Below are 21,278 nucleotides of genomic sequence, written 5' to 3' on the forward strand. Positions count from 1 at the left end.
TACTAATATTTGATAAAACACAAGAGCCCTGAAAACTGATTGGCTTTGAATTGAAACTTTGCTTTGCTCAAACCTATTTAGATACCTGTTATTAGAGCCCTGGTTTTTTTTTTTTTTTTTGTATATTTTTTTATTGGACTTCAATTTGCCAACATACCGTGTAACACCCAGTGCTCATCCTGTCAAGTGGCCCCCCCATCAGTGCCCGTCACCCAGCCACCCTAACCCCCACCCACCTCCCCTTCCACTACCCTTGTTCATTGCTCAGAGTTAGGGGTCTCTCATATTCTGTCACCCTCTCTGATTTTCCCACTCATTTTCTCTCCTTTCCCCTATAATTCCTTTCACTATTTTTTATATTCCCCGTATGAGTGACACCATACGATAATTGTCCTCCTTTTGACTTACTTCACTTGTTTTAAAGGGTACTTTGTTTATAATTTTCCTTTGTTTTCGACTACTTTGATTCTTAAAGAAGAAATCTATTTCTCTGGCTTTTTTCCTCTTGCCTCTTCCTTCAGAGAGTTATTTTGGTGCAGTGCCTCTGCTATTCTCAAATTTAAGAGGATGGGACATAATCTCTGACTTAAGCAAGAGAGTTTCCTGCTTCTCATTCTCCTAACTACAGTAAAATGTGTAAAATGTTGCCTCTTGTGCTGTGGGCAGATGTCCCCAGGATGCCTGGGACAAACATAGATAACGTTTTCAAGCCTGGACATGGACACCACATGCCGCCTGTGTCCCTCCAGAGCAGGTATGTGGTTGGGTGAACACTGTAGCTTTGGAACGGGTCAAGGCCAAGTGAACCCATTTTGTGTTTTCACCCACTGGGCTCTGTCACCAAGCACAAGGTAAAAGCTAGACAGACTAAATCCTCCAGGATGTCTGTTCAATTGCTAAGAGACAAAGTAGGAACCCAAATTATATAACTGCATAATGATGTTCTTATTAGGGATCTTATTGCGAATCCTTAACAGAATTGGAAACACCCACAGTGGACATTAATATGTATAATTATCTTTTGTGGTACACCTAGCTCCTTTAAAAATCATGGCTGGGCTATCAGAGTTGCTTACTTTCATGTTCCTTTCCAAAATGGAAGTATGCAGAGGGCCAAACTCCAGGATTTCTTCTCAGTTCAGATGCGAATGAAGAGTCATACTATTTCCACAAGATAAACACACCGCCTCTGTGAGGGGATGAACTGCAAACCTACAAAGTAGCTGGTTCTGTCTCACCCAGCTCCATGACAAATTATTGCATTTTCATTTTGAAATCATTAAATCATTCTGGGTACATACACCTACTTGGCCACTTTTGACCTGCAGAGCAGCATGTAAACTTTTGGAATTACGTGGAATAATCTCTCCTAATATCCTGTGCAACAAATAGTGTGTCCTGCTTTCAAACATACTATTTTATGTGGCTAATGTTGTCAAACAGAGAAACCATTTCTGTATGAAACTTTCTCTCTGGAAACTCGTGTATGGTGAATAATTTTTCATGGAAATTGTTCAATTCAGCTAAGAGACACAATGAGAAGCTTAGAAAGTTACATCTCTTCCTGAAAGAATAATCAGATGCTTAATATTCATACTGCTTCTTCCTTATAGTCCTCTTCAGCTTTCAGGATGTCTATAATCATTACCCCTGTTGACCATCAGGAAAAAAAAAAAAAAAGATTTCTTCTGTGTGGTGTTTCAGGCCAGAGTTGCAGTTTTCTCTCATAAACAGCACCCTTCAATCTGTATTTTTCACAGATTGCGAAACTTTGTGGTAACTATGTATGGTGTTTAGGTTCTTGTTTACTTTTGGTTATGTCCCAGAAATCATTCTCCATCATTCAGAAGCTTTTTGCACTCCTTTTTAAATTTTAGGTGACCATAACATTAGTTGGGTGTGTGCAACATGGTCACTTGACACAAAATGCTCAGCATTAGTGCAGTTACCATCTGTGTTTCACCGTACAAAGCTGTCCCAAGAATATTGACCATATTCTCGATGCTGTACACTTCATGACTTACTTATTTTACAACTGGAAGCTTGTATGTCTTATTCCCCTTCAACTATCTTGCCCATCTAAACACCCCACTCTCCTCTGACAACCATCGTTTTGTTCTGGGTATTTAAGAGCCTGATTGTTGCTTTGCTTTTTTGGTCTTTATTTTTGACTCTGTTTATGCATTTAATTTCCACATGTGAATGAAGTCATATGGTACTTGTGTTTGAATTATTTCACTTGGCATGATACTCTCTAGCTCTATCCATGTTGTTGCAAACTGCAACATTTCATTCTTTTCTATAGCTGAGTAATATTCCATTGTATATATGTATCACATCTTCATCTATTCATCTATTGATTGAAACTTACATTCCTTCCATTATCTTAGTTATTTTAAATAATGAAATAAATATAGGGGTACATATATCATTTCTAATAAATGTTTTTGTTTTCAGTACTCAGAAATGGGATAGTGGATTGTATAGTATTTCTAGTTTTAATTTGTTTTAGTCACCACCATGTTGTTTTCCATTGTGAAATGGTGGAATGGTTTTCCATTCCATTTTACATTTCCACCAACAGTTCATGAGGGGTCCCTTATCTCTACATCTTCATCAACACCTGTTATATCTTGTCTTTTTATCCTAACCATTTTCATTTGGATTTTCTGAGATGACGAGTGAGAGTGACGTTAAACATCTTTTCATGTACCTGTTGGGTATCTGTGTTTCTTCTTTGGAAAATCTCTGTTCAGGCCCTCTAACTATTTTTTAATTGGGATTATTTGAGGGTTTTTTGATGTTGAATTATATTAGTTCTTTATATATTTTGAATATTAACCCCCTATTTATCATTTGCAAATATACTCTCCCATTGAGTAATAGATTACCTTTCTGTTTTGTTGGTGGATAGTCCTTTTAATGTATTGTTGAATGTGGTTTACTCATATTTTGCTAAAGATTTTTATATCTATAGTCATCAGGAATATTGGCCTGTAATTTTCTTTCTTTCTTCTTTCTTTCTTTCTTTCTTTCTTTCTTTCTTTCTTTCTTTCTTTCTTTCTTTCTTTCTTCTTTCTTTCTTTCTTTCTTTCTTTCCTTTTTTTTTTTTTTTTTTTTGTAGTGTCTTTGATTTTGGCATGAGAGTAGTGCTGACCTCGTAGAACGAATCTGGAAGCATTCCTTCCTCTTTCAACTTTTTGGAATAGTATGAGAAGAGTAGTGTTAACTCTTTGTTAAATGTTTGGTAGAATTCACCTGTGAAGCCATTTGGTCTTGGACATTTGTTGGGAGTTCATTATTGTTATGGGTTCAGTTTTACTACTAGTAATTGCTGTGTTCATATTTCCTACTTGCTGATTCAGTCTTGGAAGATTGTATGTTTCTAGGAATTTGCCCATTTCTTCTAGGTTGTCCAATTTGTTGGTATATATTTTTTTGTAGTAGTCTCTCATAATCCTTTTTATTTTTGTCATGTCCATTGTTACTTCTCCTCTTTCATTTCTAATTTTATATATTTGAGTCCTTGTTCTTTTTTTGATTGAGAAGTTTGGTTAAGGGTTTATCCATTTTCTGAACTTTTTCAATGAACCAGCTCTCAGAGTCTTGATTCCTTCTATTGTTTTTTAGTCTTGATTTCATTTACTTTGGCTCTAATGTTTAGTATTTCTTTCCCACTACCAACTTTGGGCATTATTTGTTCTTTTTTCTAGTTTCTTTAACTGTAAGGTTATGTTATTTGTGATTGTTCTTGTTTCTTGAGGTAGGACTGGATAGATATAAACTTCCCCCTAAGAACTGCTTTTGCTGCATTCCGAAGATTTTGGACTATTGTGTTTTCATTTTCATTTGTCTGTAGGTATTTTTTAAAATTTCTTCTTTGATTTCTTCATAGACCCATTGATTATTTGGTAGCCACCATATATTTTTTTCCCGTTTTTTCTTGTAATTGTTTTCTAGTTTCAGAGGACTGTGGTTGGAAAAGATGCTTGTTATGATGTTAATCTTCTTAAACTTATTGAGACTTGTTCTTTTACCTAATATGTGCTCTGTACTGGAGAGTGTGCCATGTGCACTTGAAAATAATACGTATTCTGCTGTTTTTAGATGGTATGTTCCTTATATATATGTTAGGTCCACATGGGTCTAATGTGTGTTCAAAGCCACTGTTTCCTGGTTGATTCTGTCTGGATGATCTATACATTGATGTAAGTGGGGCGTTAAAGTCCCCTACTATTATTGTATTACTCTCAACTTATCCCTTTATGTCTATTAACATTTGCTATGTATTTAGGTGGTCCCATGTTGGATATATGGATATTTATAATTATATCCTTTTGTTGGACTGATCCCTTTATCATTATGTAATTCCCTTCTTTGTCTCCTGGTTTGTCTATTTTGTCTGATGTAAGTATTGCTACCCCAGGTTTTTCCCCCTTCCATTTGCATGAAATATCTTTTTCTATCCCTGTACTTTTTAGTCTGTATGTGTCCCTATGTCTAAAGAGAGTCTATTGTAGACAGCATATAGATGGGTCTGTTTTTCTATTCATCCCATCACCTGGTGTCTTCTGATTCATAATTTAATCCACTGACAAAGTAATCATTGATGGGTATATACTTATTGCTATTTTATTGTTTTTTGGTTGTTTTTGCAATTCTTTTCTGTTTCTTCTTTTCTTGCTCTCTTTTGGTTTGATAGCTCTTGGTAGCTGTATGTTAGGATTCTTTTTATTTTGTGTGTATCTATTACAGGTTTTTGGCTGTGGTTACAATGAGGTGCCTATATAATATCCAGTGTATATAACAGTCTATAGTAAGTTGATGGTTACTTCAGTTTAAAGGCATTCTAAAAGCGCTACCTTCCTAGAGGGATGCCTGGATGGCTCAGTCTTTTAAGCATCCGACTCTTGATATTGGCTTAGGTCATGATCTCAGGATTGTGAGACCGAGTCCTGCATCAGGCTCTGTGATGGGTGTGAAGCCTGCTTAAGACTTTTTTCTCTCTCTACCTAAAAAAATAAATAAATAAAAGCACTACCTTTCTTTCTTTTTTTTTCTTTTTAGATCTTATTTATTCGTTTGAGAGAGAGAGAGAGAGAGAGAGAGAGAGAGAGAGAGCGCGCACAAGCAGGGGGAAAGGGAGAAGCAGGCTCCCTGCTGAGCAGGGAGCTCAACTCCAGGCTCCATCCGAGGACCCCAGGATCATGACCTGAGCTGAAGGCAGACATTCAACCACTGAGCCACCCAGGTGCCCCAGAACATTTAAGTTTTAAGTTTAGTCATTTCAATATGTGTTATGCTGTCAGCCTCTTTGGGTTTATCTTATTTGGGTCTACTTCCTGGACCTGGATATCTGTTTCTTTCCCCCAGGTTAGAGAAGTTTTCAAGTGTTCTTTCTTTGGTAAGTATCCTGCCCCTTTCTCTCTCTTGCTTCTGGAACCCCTATAATGTGAGTTACCCGGTCTTCCATCTATTTCCTGCCTCCTTTGATCTGTTGTTGATTCCCTCTAGTGTGTTTTTCACTTATTATTGTATTTTTCAGCTCTGATTGGTTCTTTATATTTTCTATCCCTATTGAAGTTCTGAGTTTACCCCAACTCTGGTGAGCATCTTGAGGACCATTACTTTAACTCTTTATCAGGTAGGTTACTTATCTCCATTTTGTTTGTTCAGTTGTCTTAGATTTTGCCTTTTTCTTTCCTTTTGAATCTATTCCTCTGTGTCTTAATTTTGTCTCTCTTTGCTTATTACAATGTATTAGGTAGATCAGCTATGTCTCCTGGTCATGAAGTATTGGTCTTACATAGAGAGTGTCCTGTGGGGCCCAGTAGCATAGTCAAATCTGGCCACCGCAACCAGGTACTCCGAGGTGTCCCCTGTGTTGGCTACATGTGCTCAGGCTTTGACTGCTCTAGGACCACTGGTAGATGGGGATAGCCCCCCTCCCTGGGGCAGTAGCTGCTTCAGGGGGATGCTCACTGGATGTAGCTGGATGACCAGTGCTAGCAAGGTAGATGGAGAGTACCAAAATTGGCTCCTACAAGTCTGGCCAGCCAGGCTGAAGGAGGGCAAGAAAATGGGTGTCCATCAGCCCTTCTATTCCTGGAGTAAGCTCCTACCAATTTGAATTCAGAAGCTACAGGGACTCATCTTTCTGGTGCAGGTCCCCAGTAATGGTAGATGCCCCATGTGGGGTTAGATGCTTATAGTCCTTAGGTAGGATCTCTGTGTCTGTCATATCCCTGGCCATCATATGGGTTACTCTGCAGGGGATTTGATTCTCAACCACATCTTTGCCCCTTTGCCATGTGGCTTTTTCCTTATGTCTTTAATTGTAGAAGATCTGATCTGCTAGTCTTCAGGTAATTTTCAGAGTCAGTTGCATTATCTTTCCTTGTAGTCTTGGTGTATTCATAGGAAGAGGTGAGCTCAGGATCTTATTATTCCATCATCTTCCAGTATTTTAGACTTTTTATTTAAAAAGTTAAAATTATAAATGGGCCCATTTAGAAATTCCATAAATAACTGATGGAATCAAGTTCCAAGTAAATGATACTTGTTAAGTTGAAGAGGACTATAAAAGAGCTATATTTTCATATATTGTATTGATTATAATAATGAAATGGGTATCATAAATGAGAAATTTGTTTGATTCTAATGCCATTTTAACACTTGTACCTCTACTGAGTGACATTTTGCCTATAAAATTCAAGCTGTCAGCAAGTCTGCTGGAGTGCCATAAGAGATTTCTGTCCCAAGTAATACTGCAAAGCAGCTACACTTTTAAGAAGTAGTAATGAGGTAATATAATTAATAAAACATTGTGGAGAATGTGAATTTTGAAATTAGAATAGTATTTCTTACTAAAAAAGCTTTCTATAAAGAAAATCCCTATAGATAATGTTGCTTTAATACAAGAACTTAGAACAACTGCAAGAAAGACTTGAAAACGTGGTCCATTTGGGGAAATGACATCCATTCACAAAAACCAAAGGAAGTCATCTAGATCCGCAATCCTCCAAAGCAGACCAGGAATGGGTTTTAGGAGGCTCATGAGCAACAGAAGCAAGAACACAAGTACATAGATCTTCCATCTGTTTGCTGGAGGCACAGTAAAAGCTTGAAATTCCCTGAGTCGTGGGCTATGATATTTCAGTTCTACATCCTCAGTGGTTAACGCAGAACCCCAACTATACTAGGTATGCTGTATACTTTTGTTAAATACCTATTATAGTAAATTGAGTATATACAAGGAATATCCCTGGGGAATAACCCACGAAAGCAGCAATTCTCACCATGGGCAATTTGGTCTCATAAGGGGACATTTGGCAATGTCTAGAGGCATTTTTGGTTGTCACAAGTCAGGGGAAATGCTACTGGCATCTACCAAGGATGCTGCTAAACAATCAACAACTCACAGAGACATCTGCAGAACAGAGAACTATCTAGTCCCAAAGGTCAATAGTTCTAAGGTTGAGTGACCCTGGGCTAAACTAATTCAATTCTAAAACCAAGCTAGAATATCTCCCAAATGAACCTGGGAGACCTGTACAAGTATCACAGATCTCTTCATCAAAGGCGTTCTACTGTGGGTTTGAACATCCATCTGTTCAGAAGTAGGATATGGAATAGCAATAGCCTAAAGTCAACCTAAAGAAATTATATGTATGCTTCTTTTAAGATTTTATTTATTTATTCATGAGAGACACACAGAAAGGGAGAGAGGCAGAGATACAGACAGAGGGAGAAGCAGGCTCCCTGCAGGGAGCCCGATGTGGGACTCAATCCCGGGATTCCAGGATCACGCCCTGGGCCGAAGGCAGGTGCAAACCACTGAGCCACCCAGGGATGCCATATGTGTGCTTCTTAAGTTAAAACTAAGTACCTACTTATGAAACACGGAGGATTCTGCCCCAACATGCTAACTTGGTTTCTCCTATTTGTGATCCTGTCACATCTTTTGTTTTTGTTGCCGAAAAGATTTACATGTTTGGGCTATGTTGTATTCTCATGTCATTTTCTACCTCTGTATGGCAATAAGTCAATTCTTGTGAAATTTATAACGTGTAATCTTCACAATCAGATTATTTGGATCATACAAGGGACTCTATGGAAGAGTTCTTTTGATACCGCACAACTTTTGATTCTTAAACATGAATCTTACAGTACGGAACTCATCCAAACAAGCCCAGGATGAGATCCAAAAACGTATGGCTCCAATTTTGGATTATATGTGGACAAATAGTCTAAAAGTCATGTATTTGCATCTCCTGGTATATTTTTGAAAGTGATAAGAATCCCAGCCCTCCAATCAGTTCTGCACTTATGTCTCTCCTTGTGCTTTTCTGTAACATTACCCATGTTCTTGAGTTTGGAGAGTGAGAGGAAACTAGATGGGATACGTCCAGGCCAAGAGCATGGCGTCTACAATCGAGTGGCTGAGAACATCAAGAATGCACGTGCACCTTCCAACTGCAATAACGTCACACAATAGTGTCTGACTTAGAAATGAACAAGGTAATTGGAATCCATGTTTCCATTTCCAAGCATAAATATTTGCAGAGAAGTGACTGATCTATTGGGAAGTATTTACCAAGGTAACTTTTAGGTATACAGACAAAATCAGAAGTGAGTAAAAACACTGAGAAATGGAACTTTGCTTCAATCTCCATGGATTCTTTTATGGGTAAATTTACCAAATGACATTATATTTAGTTAATTCAATGACAACCTGACTAGATTCTATTTTGGGTTATGCAGCAAGATGACACTGCTATAAAATAATTCTTTAATATCTGAACTTTTATTTTGGTTTCTCATGTAACTATTAAGAGAAGCTGAAAATTTGGTGGAAGTGGGATACAAATCTTTTCCCTCTTTGATATAATGACTTTGAACAAGTTATCTAAGTTCTCTGTTATCTAACCTCTCCACATTTCTAAAATGGGCATAATACTAGCACTTCTCTTATAGAGTTGTCTGAGGATGGAACTAGCTTCCATGGGTGACATGCTTAGAGCCAAACTTTGCATAGAGTGGGTGCTCTGTAAACACTGTGATTACTGTTTTCTACTGTAGTTTTCCCATGGGGATGCTACACTTCATCTTTTGCACAGCCTTTAAATCACAGAAAGAGCCTATCTCTGCTCCTACCTTCCTTGAGGTCCTAAAAGTCATTGGCTGGTTCTTATTGTCATTGCAACCCCAGTCTTTAGAAGAGTGGTTCACAGAAGCTCAATAAAACATTGTTGAACCACTTTCCTGTAAAATTTCTAGATTACATTGACAGTGTGTTCCTTCCTACTTGATTACATATTGCAATGTCCCTTCTCATGTCCTGCAAACTTAAATGTTAAGTGTGCCTATTTATTGAGATTGATGTGATCTGTTTTTATTCTTTAGTAAATACCAAGGTCATCCAATTATTTCCTCCTTGACCTAAAGTTAAGATGAGTCTGTTCTCAATGTGAAAAAAATGGAACAGATTCCAAGAAGGCCTTAACTGGAAACCATGTCATTTTAGCTTCAGAGGTCAAAAGAAAAATCCTATTGCCCAACATGGAAAAACACACAATCATATTCCCTTTGAAGATGCAGGGATGATAACTCACTCTTTTAGTCAGCTGAGTATCCATCATGAAGTTGTGCACGTGTTTTTCTGCTTTGGTAAGTTCTAGCTTCCTTGCCACCACAGCGACCACCAGGGCTGTGCAACCAGCACCCTGAAAACCACAAGAGAAAAGAACCCCAACACATTATTACTTTTGGTCTCAGTGACATTAAAAAAATCATAATTTTTAAAAAATATTTTATTTAATCCTAAGAAACACAGAGAAAGAGGCAGAGTCATAGGCAGAGGGAGAAGCAGGCTCCCCACAAGGAGTCTGATGTGGGGCTTGATCCCAGGACCTGAGCCAAAGGCAGATGCTCAACCACTGAGCCACCCTGTGCCCCCAAAAATGTTTTTCACCAAGTACAGAAGTATCCAGAGATAAAACTACAACAACAACAACAACAAAACACTGTGGCATTTAATGCCTTCAATAAATATTACCAGAAATGCCTGGTCAGCAAGCACCAGCAGTCCGCCTGTAGGTGGGGATCTAAAACCCTAGTTCATTTATTTTAAGACCTAAAACATTGATATTTGAGTCAAACATATTTTAATCATAAGAAAGAAGTAGTAAAGGAGCAACATGTGGAAATTTCAGAGATTTCTTAAAACATACACACAACAGAGCTTTTCAGTTATATACCTAGAAGTATAATAGGAAACAATAATAGCTGAATAAATGAATATAAATGCATGGAGTAGAAATGACAACTGTTCTCTAAAAAACAACATTTCATAATCTTCCCTCAACATAAGACCAGAGGTCTTCAGGCCAGCTAACTGTGTATGCAACACAGTGATTTGAACCTGGACAACCGAGCTATCTAGTGCTAAAGGTAAGGGATAACTATGCTATTCCTGATGTTTACCAGGACCAAGAAAGGCACAGGCTACTTTTATTTGGAGAAAGATCAGCAATGGCCCTTTTTAAATTATAGGCTGCTGTGTTGATCTCTTAGGAAGAGACAGGAGACACTGTGTGGTACCCCAGGGATTAGAGTCCTGCTGCTCCATGATCACGTGCATGAGGTCTAGGGTCTTCTTAACTCTTAGACCAGTGATCACATGCAGGGCCAGGAGGCAGCGCTGTGGTACCCTTGAGTACCCCCTAGACAAAGTCATGCTGCTGCAGTCACCTCGTGGGTTCTGGGAACAGCCAACCTTGTGGGAGCAAAGGGAGCATCTGAGAACCTACCAACCAACAGGTTCGTGAAAGGGACGTGGGGCCATGTGGATAGAATCACTCCCCTGAGAGGACCACAGGACAATAGAGATTACCTGACTGTCTCAATAGACAGCAATGAAGGCAGAGTTTAGGCAGGAGCCCACTGAAGATGGACACCAACAGCGCAAGGTTACAATACATGTGGATCTTTCAGCAGACTTGAATTTTCTTTAAAAAGATTTTATTTATTCATTTGACAGAGAGGGAGAAGGAGCCAAAGCAGGGGTAGCAGCAGAGAGAGAGAGAGAAGCAGGCTCTCTACTGAGCAGGGAGCCCAATGTGGGGCTTGATCTCAGGACCCCAGCATCATGACCTGAGCTGAAGGCAGAGGCTTCACAGATGAGCCACCCAGAAGCTCCCAGACTTGAATCTTTTTAAACTAGTTTTCTTTTCTTTTTTATTATTATTTTTTAATTTTTTTTATTAGAGTTCAATTTGCCAACATACAGCGTAACATCCAGTGCTCATCCCACCAAGTGCCCCCCTCAGTGCCCATCACCCAGTCACCCCAACCCCCTGTCCACTTCCCCTTCCACTACCCCTTGTTCATTTCCCAGAGTTAGGTGTCTCTCATGTTTTGTCACCCTCACTGATATTTTCACTCATTTTCTCTCCTTTCCCTTTATTCCCTTTCACTTTAAACTAGTTTTCAAAAGCATCCCCTTTGGCTATATAAAATAAGCCAAAATGGTAAGGTGCTCATTGGATAGCTATCCAAGAGAGCCCCAAATTCCCATAAGGGGACCTGGTTTTCCTCATTCCAAGTCTGAAAATCACTAATTATAAAAGCAACTCTGTGCCTTATAAACATGGTAGTCTCATCTTCAGTAGTGAATACTGAGGCATGGGATTTACTCATAGCATGTCCACATCCATAATTTGGCCATTTTGAAATTTTATTTCTATAATGCTTAAAGGCAGCACAAAATTTAAATAAGCAAGTCAGAAAATTAGATGCATTATTTGCTCCTATTTTTTAAAAAGGATCCACATTTGGGAACAAATTTAAGGGAGTGAAAGACTTGTACTCCAAAAATTTAAGACACCAAAGAGTACACAAATCGATAGAAAGATGTAGCTTGCTCATGAATTGGAGGAATTAAGATATTCATGCTATTCACAGTACTCTACAGATTCAGTGTAATCCTTATCAAAATTTCAATGGTATTTTTCACAGACCTAGAACAAATGAGCCCCAAATTTTTATTTAATCACAAAAGACCTCCCAACAGCCAAAGCAATCTTGAGAAAGGAGAACAAAGCTAGAGGTATCATGCTCCCTGATCTCAAACCACAATACAAAGCTATAGTCATCAAAACGGTATGGTACTAGCACAACAATAGACACACAGATCAATGGAACAGGATAGGGAGCACAGAAATAAACCTATGCTTCTATGGCAAATTGACAACAAAGGTGACAAGAATAAAAAATGGGGAAAAGATAGTTTTTTTGATAAATGGTGTTGGAAAAACCAGACCACTTTCTTATACCATCCAAAAAAATAAACTCAAAATGAATTCAAGACCTAGATGTGAGACCTGAAACCATAAAACTCCTAGAAAAATAACATAGAGAGTAAACTCCTGGACATTACTCTGAGCAGTAAATTTTGGATTTGTTTCTTTAGGCAAGGGCAACACAAGCAAAAACAAGAAATGAAGTAACATCAAACTAGAAAACCATCCACAAAGCAAAAAGCAATCTACTTAGTGAATGAAGACGATATTTGCAAATGATAGATCCAAGAAGAGGTTAATATCCAAAATATATAAAGAACTATAAAAAAGAAGAAGAAGAAGAAGAAGAAGAAGAAGAAGAAGAAGAAGAAGAAGAAGAACTACAACAACTCAACACCATGAAAAACCAAATAACCTGATTAAGAATGGGTAGGGAACCCAAATAGACATTCCTTCTAAGAAGACTTATAGATGGCCAGCAGACACACGAAAAGATGTTCAGCATCACTAGTCATCAGGGAAGTACAAACCAAATCCACAATGAAATACTGCCTTATACCTGTCAGAATGGCTAATACCAAAAAGACAGAAATAACAAGTGTTGGCAAAGATGCGGAGGAAAAGGAGCCCTTGTGTACTGTTGGTGGGAATATAAATTGGTGCAGCCACTATGAAAACCAGTATGGCAGTTCCTCAAAAAATTAAAAGTAGAACTACATACAATCCAATAATTCCACTTCTGAGTATTTATCTGAAGAAAACAAAAACAGTAATTTGAAAAGATATACACATCCCTATGTTCATTGTAGTAGTAAAGTAGCCTAGATACAGAAGCAACGTGTCCATCAGTAGATGAATGGATAAAAATGTTGTGTGTGTCTGTGTATGTATATATGTGTATATATATGTGCATGCATGCATACAATGGAATATTACTCAGCCATAAAGAATGTGCTCTTGCCATTCAACAACATGGATGGAATGAGAAGGTTCTATGCTTATGAAATAAGTCAGAGAAAGACAAATACTATATGATATCAGTATATGTGGAATTTTTAACAAACAAACAAACAACAGAAACACAAATAAATACAGAGAACAAACTTCTGATTTTAAAATAAATAGATCATGGGGATACATAGGAATACATTCTAAGGAATATAGTAAATAATATTGTGATGACTTTGTATGGTGACAGAGGGTAACTAGACTTGGGATCATTTCATAATGTATAGAAATGTAGGTTCACTGTATTATATGCTGAAACTAACATAGTATTATGTATCAAGTATATTTCAAGTTAAAAAGAAAAAAAGGATGGCCCTTGGAGGCATGTACATCTATTTTGTTCACTTGCAAACATTTGCCAAAAAAATCTAAATAGTTTCGGTGTACTGATAAGGGGCTAACCTAAATCAGTGGATGGGATCAGTAGCCACTCAAGATGGCCATCCATACCTGACTACTGTAGTTAGCATTTGTTTGAGATATATGGGATCACCTGTTGCAAGTTGCTCCCAGGGTGCTCGTCAGAGACTTATGAGAAATTCAAGAGCAGCGATGGTTTCTGAATAAGCAAAGAACGTAAAAATCGGAGGGGCTTCCACTGCTTAGGGAGAGAGTGCTGTGAGCGGCAGTTGGCACTCAAAGTTGAATATTGTTCTCCCCTGGCAGGTGGCCCATGCTGAGATCCTTCTGGAAAGAAATCAACATTCTAACAGGAGTGGAAAATCACTGGTATCAAGAGCCTTTGAAAGTCGATTTTTATTTGTGTTTATTCTTGGGCTTTTTTTTTTTTCCTTCCTGATACTGGCCCATTCCCTCGTGGAGTGTTCCCTAGCTCACCAAAAGTCTTGTGCACTAAAGTGAGTACCTCTGTTGCAAATTGCAGAAGCAGGTGAGTCTGACAATTTAGGAATTATTCAAATTCTTACCTGTATCTGTTACTCCATTATCCTAACTGTACCCTTTAAACGGGATCTAAAGGGCCACTTAGAAACCTCCTTCTGTTCAAATATGGTCACGCCTTTAGTTTTATTTTAATTAAGGAAACGATAAACTCCTATGCCCCCAAGTCCTTAATATTCATAAAAGGATTCCAATTGTATAGAATCGGGTTTCAAAAATGTAACTTTAAAAAAAAATTTAGAGGTATACAAAATGAGGCCTGCTCATCCCTGAAAGCTTTCTGGGGTCAAAGGAAATCCCTGCCCCCATTAATGGTTGTACTGATTTTATTGTCCATCCGGTTCCCTGAAGTGAACACAAATGAAAGTAAACATGCTTTTACAACATTTTCTCCAAAGCTTGTCGTCATCACAATGGATGTAGAAACAGTTGGGATGAACATATGTTACTCTCTGAAATGAAGATCTCTGTATGCCTTTAACAAGATGAGTCATATTCCTTTCACCAAAGTCAGAAAATGTATCCTGGTTACTTGTCTCCCATTTCATTTACATTATGATGGAAAAACGAAGCAAATCATTGGCCTATCCCTTCAAGATACTTGGGCATCTAAACACCACGTGAAGAAAACACGGTATGTTTATGAAGCTGATAGATTCAAGGCAGATGTAGAGGTTCTCCTTAGCTGGTGTATCATCTTTCCTTCTAACAAATTAAATGTTGCGAGAGAGAGGGGAAGGAAGGAGAGGTCTTGTCCTTAGGAGGTATCATTACTAATGCCCATTGCCCTAACCAGATCAAAGCAAACAAATGACAATCAGCAGAAGCAGAGGTTGAGCCCCAATACCTAGAGAGTCTGAGCTGCTGCCAAATGAAAACACAGTCTTTTCTCCACTCTGCATTTCCTCATCCTAGCACAAAAATTGTAAGCCATGTTGGACCCCAGAATGTTCAGAAAGAAGTTCATCTTCCCCAAGATCATTTTAATACATGATGCTTGAAAAATCAACATCCTAGTCATTTTACTTCAGGTCACCTGGCTATGCTCATCCTGCACATACTTTCAAGAATCATTTTGGAAAACCATTTTGGGAGCAAGCTTTAACAATTTAATAATGCAAGCAATGGAGAAGGGAAGTTCCTTTAAGAGCACACTGGGTAAAGGTTTTGATTCTTACTTAAAAAGGCAGCTGCCAGAGATTTAACATAAATACTGAAATGTGTAATTTTCTTTTAGAAATTCCAGAATCCACACCCTCACCAAGAATGACTAATGAAAAAATGCTAGTGTTCAAAATACTCCAGTGTTAAATTAGTTATCCTCCTGCAAGTCTTATACTAGCTCCTAAAAGCTCAAACTTTCAGTGCGATAGCCAATTTGTTCAACTAACAGTAATTAAAATTTATCAAAATATAGTCAATTTGAAAAAAATTGCACTTTTCCCCTAAAATACATCCAAATTAATAAAACAGCTTTAAGACTGATTAACTTTCATTTAAAAATATCTGCATATCCTCCAAAAGGAAGGTAAATGAGTCTTTGGCAATAACTGCCCATTTTTCTGTCTCTGGGGTTGACTGATTCAATATCACGGAATAATAAACACATTTTACTGCATTCATTGTCTGATGTTTTCTTTTTTATGCAAATATGTCCACCAATCACTTTTGGCAAATAAAATTCTATAAAACACTCAGCTTTATTATTATGTCCCACTGGAATTCTGCAAGATCTCCTCAGGTCATGAAAGTCAACAACAGTCAAGATAATTTGGAAGATAAATGCCCCAAGTTTCTTCAAAGACAAGTCGGTATTTGCTGTTAGGAGGGCAGAAGTCAAGTCCAATGTCCTGATCCAGGGGAAGAGGGGACAAGAGAGGTGTGCGTGCGTGTGTGTGTGTGTGTGTGTGTGTGTGTGGTTTTCTGAGGTCAGTGAAAAAACCTATACCTGGAAAACCCCAATCTCCTTTGGAGTGATTTGCTTGTTCAGCTCATTCTTGTACTTGGATGACTGGAAAGAAAGAAGTGGTGCATAAACCTGGTCATCAACAATGAGTCATGCCTGGGTTTAAATCTCCTTATTAGCAATGGTGCCAGCATGAGCGCATGTATTTTAAAGATGGGAAGGGTAGCCCTGCTGCCAAATAAAAATGCTGAGAGTTGAGAAAAATTAGGTGGAACTGCAGAGTCAACATGTCAAAAGCTAGAAGGTCACCACAACTTCCAACTCCACTTGTCTGGACCTGGAAGAAAGCAGCTATTATATTTCTTGCAAAATATTCCTAGGGAGAAACGAAGGTCCTTCAGGCATTGGTGGGGATTTTGGCCTTAGGACTGACAAGGCCCATCCTCCCCACCTGCTCCTCTGCACAAAACAAACTATTCTAAGAATTTAAAGATAGGCTCTCCTCACTGAGCCTTTATTTGATGAGATTCACTAAACACATGTAAACCAAAAACTTTTTCAAAGTTATTATTGGAGATTATCAAGTTGTTATTTGATATTAAGCACCTTATGTCAAATTATATTAAGACCTATAAAAAGGATTCTGGGGTGGATTGTTTTGTTTTGTTTTTGCTTATTTACACAGCAATATCAAGAACTGACTTTAGTTTCTCAGGATATCTATGTCCACTGGCAGAGGGGAAAAAAATCTCCAAATGGAGAGACAGTAGCATGAATAAGTAGCACGAATATAACCAGATCTGAGGTTTAGCCCTCCTGAATACCATTTTCTTTATAAGCTTTGGCTAATGTATGTCTGTGTTCTGGAATATTCTCTGACTGAGTGAAGAGTGTAGGGTTCCTACCCTTCAAAATGAAAACTGACCTCTGACGATTGACTGAGGTGCCATGTAACCTCAAATCAAGACCTTTCAACACTGGGTAATATGATGGCAGCAGGATTATTATCCAAAGGTCTCATCCTAAGATGGTATACAAGTTCCCTGAATAGAATTGAACAATTCACTGGTGCTGTGATTTTTACATTGTTAAGAACTGCAGAAATGGTTGGAGAAAACCTTAATCATGCTTCTGAAGTGGACTCACTTGTGTTCAGGGATCCATGGGGGACCACTTATCAGATAATAATCCATGTCCCAAGGATGGGGCAGATAATACTTCACATTTTAAGGTAATTTTGCCAAAAAATCTAGTCATCTATATTCTAGTTAAAGGGCCCGCAAGAGATGCCATAATTCTACAGAGTAGACAAGCAAAATGACAAGTGACTAAATGACCTGCATTCTCATATAAGACAAGAGATACTCTTTCACCAATGAAGCTCTATTCTCCTCTTGAAACAATCCTATATATTCCCAAGCAAGGGGAAATTAAAGCTTTCAGCATGTATTTGGTCTATACATACAGATATGAAAGGGTAGACAGGATAACTTTTAAATGCTAAGCAAAACAATTACCTTCTCTACATCAAGTTAAGATAATGAGAAACCAGCTGACAAAACGCTAAGACACCAATGATCTAACAACGTTGTTGGCCCAACTCCTTCCACCAACAAAATAAAGCCATTTAGAGCTCATTGCACTGGTTGTTGTGACATCTACACTAATGAAGCGTCAGGGCCTCGGGAGGACCCCACAGAAGGAAGACAGATGAATAAAGAAAAAAACCTTCATGTTTTCTCTGGAAGGCTGATGAGTGACTATTATGCAATCCTGTGAGTTCATATTTTTAAAATACTGTCCAGGAGAGAGGAAGTGATCTTTGTCTCTTCAGCTTTACTATTAGGTAGGTCTTGGTAAGAAGGAAACTTCTGCTGGACTTGTCTGATCTATCACAGTATAATACTTGCATCTAAGATCGTCTTACTTTAGCATTACCATCATTATCTGTGTAGGACATTGTAAACAGTGCTGTAAAAACAAGAAAAGCTTTGCACAACTGTCTTGGATTCACAATTGACATCTCGGGCCAGGAGAGGTTATTTTTTGATAAGGCCATTTGTTTGTCTCTTAGAATATTCTGGAGAATTCTGTCTCTTCGCCGTTTAACAATAGATTTCTGCCCAGAGCACTGCAGATTAATCTTAATGTCCTTGGAACCCAAAATATCACTCATGACACAAATCAGCTATTTAAAAATTTTAAATTATAGTTTAATTTTGGGTTTTTAACTAATGAAATGTGAACATCTAAGAAGGTGCCATGAAGTAATTCACTAGTTTCAGGAGTTTTCTGAAGAAAGGCAGTGCTCATTTCTTTATGTGTACATTTTGAAATGGGAAAGCTTTATAGATGTTAACATTTGGAATGACTGTATCTTAGGTCAAAATAAAAAACACACACACATAAAGCTATAAATTCTATCAATTTCATAAACAAAAGAACCAGAAAATTCAAATATAAAAGAACACAGAGAAATATAGCACTTCAGAGATAATATACAAGATGATTCAGGGATGACCCTGTCCTTTCTCAAGAGTGTTGTAAATTGTGCTTCTTTTTCACAATTTAGTAGGGACCAGATGGAGAGAGAGAGAGAGAGAGAGAGAGAGAGAGAGAGAGACGGCCCATGAGAAATCTGACATTGTGCATTTTACCTAAACAGGCATTGCAAAAGCCCAAGGGGGAATAGGGAAATAAATGCCTGAAATAAAAGGAAGTCATGTCTGGTTTAGATAATCCCAAAGAGACAAATTGGTATTTAAATTTCCTGAAAGCAAAAGCAAAAAAAAAAAAAAAAAAAAAGTATCTGGCAAAACACATTTCATCTTAAGGAAACTAACCATTTCTGTGGGCTGTGAAAACAAGTTAGCTTCTTCTACATATCTTTACTGTCAGCCAAACACTCTCCATACCAGTTTGTAGGTAACCTGCAGCCAAGCACTGTCAATACTCAGGAAATTTACGGGAAAGTGTCAGCTCCTGGATCTCTGATGCCTGATTCCATAGGAAGTCGCTTGGTCTAGGGATAGACACAATCCAACTCCATGCAGTGTTTTGTGTAAGTTAGCTCAAGATTACTAAATTTCTCTACATGCAAATAAACCATTTTTGATGGGGCCAATTAAGAAATAAGTCTGTTCGAAGGGGGACATGAACTCCAATATTTACAGCATCAATGTCCACAATAGCCAAACTATGGAAAGAGCCCAGATGTCCATCAACAAATGAATGGATCAAGATGTGGTGTATATATACAATGGAGTATTACTCAGCCATCAGAAAGGATGAAATCTTGTCATTTGCAATGACATGGGTGGAACTAGAGTATTATGCTAGTGAAATAAGTCAGGCAGAGAGGATAAATACCATATGATTTCACTTCTATAAGGAATTTAAGAAACAAAACAGATGAACATGGGGAAGTGAAGGAAAAATAAAATACAAAAACAGAAGGAGGCAAAGCATGAGAGACTCTTAACTATAAGGAACAAACTGAGGGTTGTTGGAGGAGAGGTAGGCGACATGGGGTAACTGGGTGATGGGCATTAAGGAGGGCACGTGATGTGATAAGCAGTGTGTGTTATATGCAACTGATGAATCACTGACTACTACCTCTTAAACTGATAATACACTATATCCTAACTAAATTCAACTTAAGAAAAAAAGTTTTTTAAAAATCTGGTCTGTTCCTTACACAGGAAATGGAGTGGAGCTACTCAGCCTAAGAACAGAGCATCTGTTTCATCATCATTCTAGAGCGATGAGGTCACTGTGAATTTCAGGGCACATATCACCTTTGTTTTCATACTGAGTAAAAGTTGATTATAACTTCTATTTTTTCTGTAAAGTAGGATCAGTAGTGAAACTTAAGCAAATAAGTAGTTCAAGTAACTAAATAAATGATTTGTGCTGTCGGGTGAAGCTGTGGAGACTGTAAGGACGAAGAAAAAAGCGAGGAAAGCTAGAAGTAACAAGAAGATCTGGGCAAGGTTAATCTCAAACCTGGTTCTGATCCACAGCATATTAAACTATTTGCATAAGCCCTGAGTCATACCTGATTCAACAAAAAGAAGGTTGGGGGGGGGGAACACCTTTCCAAAAAGGAACACCAAGGAAATTGTTTCTAAGAAGCTTAAGGGGAAAGATTCTGCAATTAGCAGTTCTGTTTTTATAAATAGCATCATTCATGTCCCTCGTGGGCTTGTTATGGCCCTCCAAAAATACATCCCTGCAAATTTTATTTGCCAAAGCATTATGCTATATAATAAAATGCTATTTTCTGAGGAAAGAAGAGGAAGTGATCCAATAGTTAACAGGACAGACCATATCCATCGTCATGAAAAACCAAGTTCGTTAAAATGCACAGAACTATATTTTTCTTTTATAAGCAAACAATGTTAAATGATAAACCCAGATTATATTCTTGACAACTGGGACTTGAAATTGGCATCTTGTTACTTCTGGTGACCTTAAAATTGGCCCCAGATTTTATTTTCACATCTAGCTACCTTATCCCTGGTCAGTACTACCAAGTGGGAGAAGAACGTTCCCACTCCATCTATGCCATGGGCACTCCAGCTAGCTCTAACTCTTGGAACAATCTTCCGAGGCAGCTGCTACAAGGGTACAGGCTGCCCTGGCTACCATTCAAAGGCCCTCCCGTGGAGAGCTTATCCCTCTGCTGCCAACCTGGGGGTGGACACAGTGGAGGCATTGGGAGGGATGCCTAACTTCAGAAATTCTGGGAATTTCCTGCTTAAGGAGCTCCCGGTACCAGCTCTCATATCCTGATGTCGGCAGAAAACCAAAGAAGCATCAAGATAATGCTTTTCGCTGTAACCAAACTATAAAAAAGCAGAGGAGGAGTAAAGAGAACCTGGGTCACTGAACACAGAGCATCGACTGGAAGCTACACCTGGCTTAAACATTTCAAAGTTCATTCACACTGCATTATGATAAATTTGAGACAATTTGCTGAGCTCCCATCTTGATCTACCTAAAACACATGTCACAAACTAGTCCTGGTCAAGTTGTAATGTGTAAGGAGCAGGGATCATGTCTGTACCTGCTCTGCCTCCCAGAAGAGCAGTGGCATGCCGGGCATCTGGGTGGCTCAGTCAGTTAAGCATCTGACTCTTGATTTCAGCTCAGGTCATGAT

General features: G+C 38.3%; 1 protein-coding gene across 1 annotated transcript in view; it reads right to left on the bottom strand.

Annotated features, from left to right (window-relative positions):
* KCNN2 (potassium calcium-activated channel subfamily N member 2) overlaps positions 1-21,278 on the bottom strand; it is a 142,184-nt gene that overhangs the window by 13,763 nt on the left and 107,143 nt on the right. Inside the window, exon 5 of the mRNA XM_055302822.1 lies at positions 9,615-9,725. Within this exon, the coding sequence (XP_055158797.1) occupies positions 9,615-9,725 (111 nt within the window). The remainder of the gene's footprint in view (positions 1-9,614; positions 9,726-21,278) is intronic.

This window comes from Nyctereutes procyonoides, unplaced genomic scaffold (assembly GCF_905146905.1).
Source record: "Nyctereutes procyonoides isolate TBG_1078 unplaced genomic scaffold, NYPRO_anot_genome, whole genome shotgun sequence".
NCBI classification, from domain to species: domain Eukaryota; kingdom Metazoa; phylum Chordata; class Mammalia; order Carnivora; family Canidae; genus Nyctereutes; species Nyctereutes procyonoides.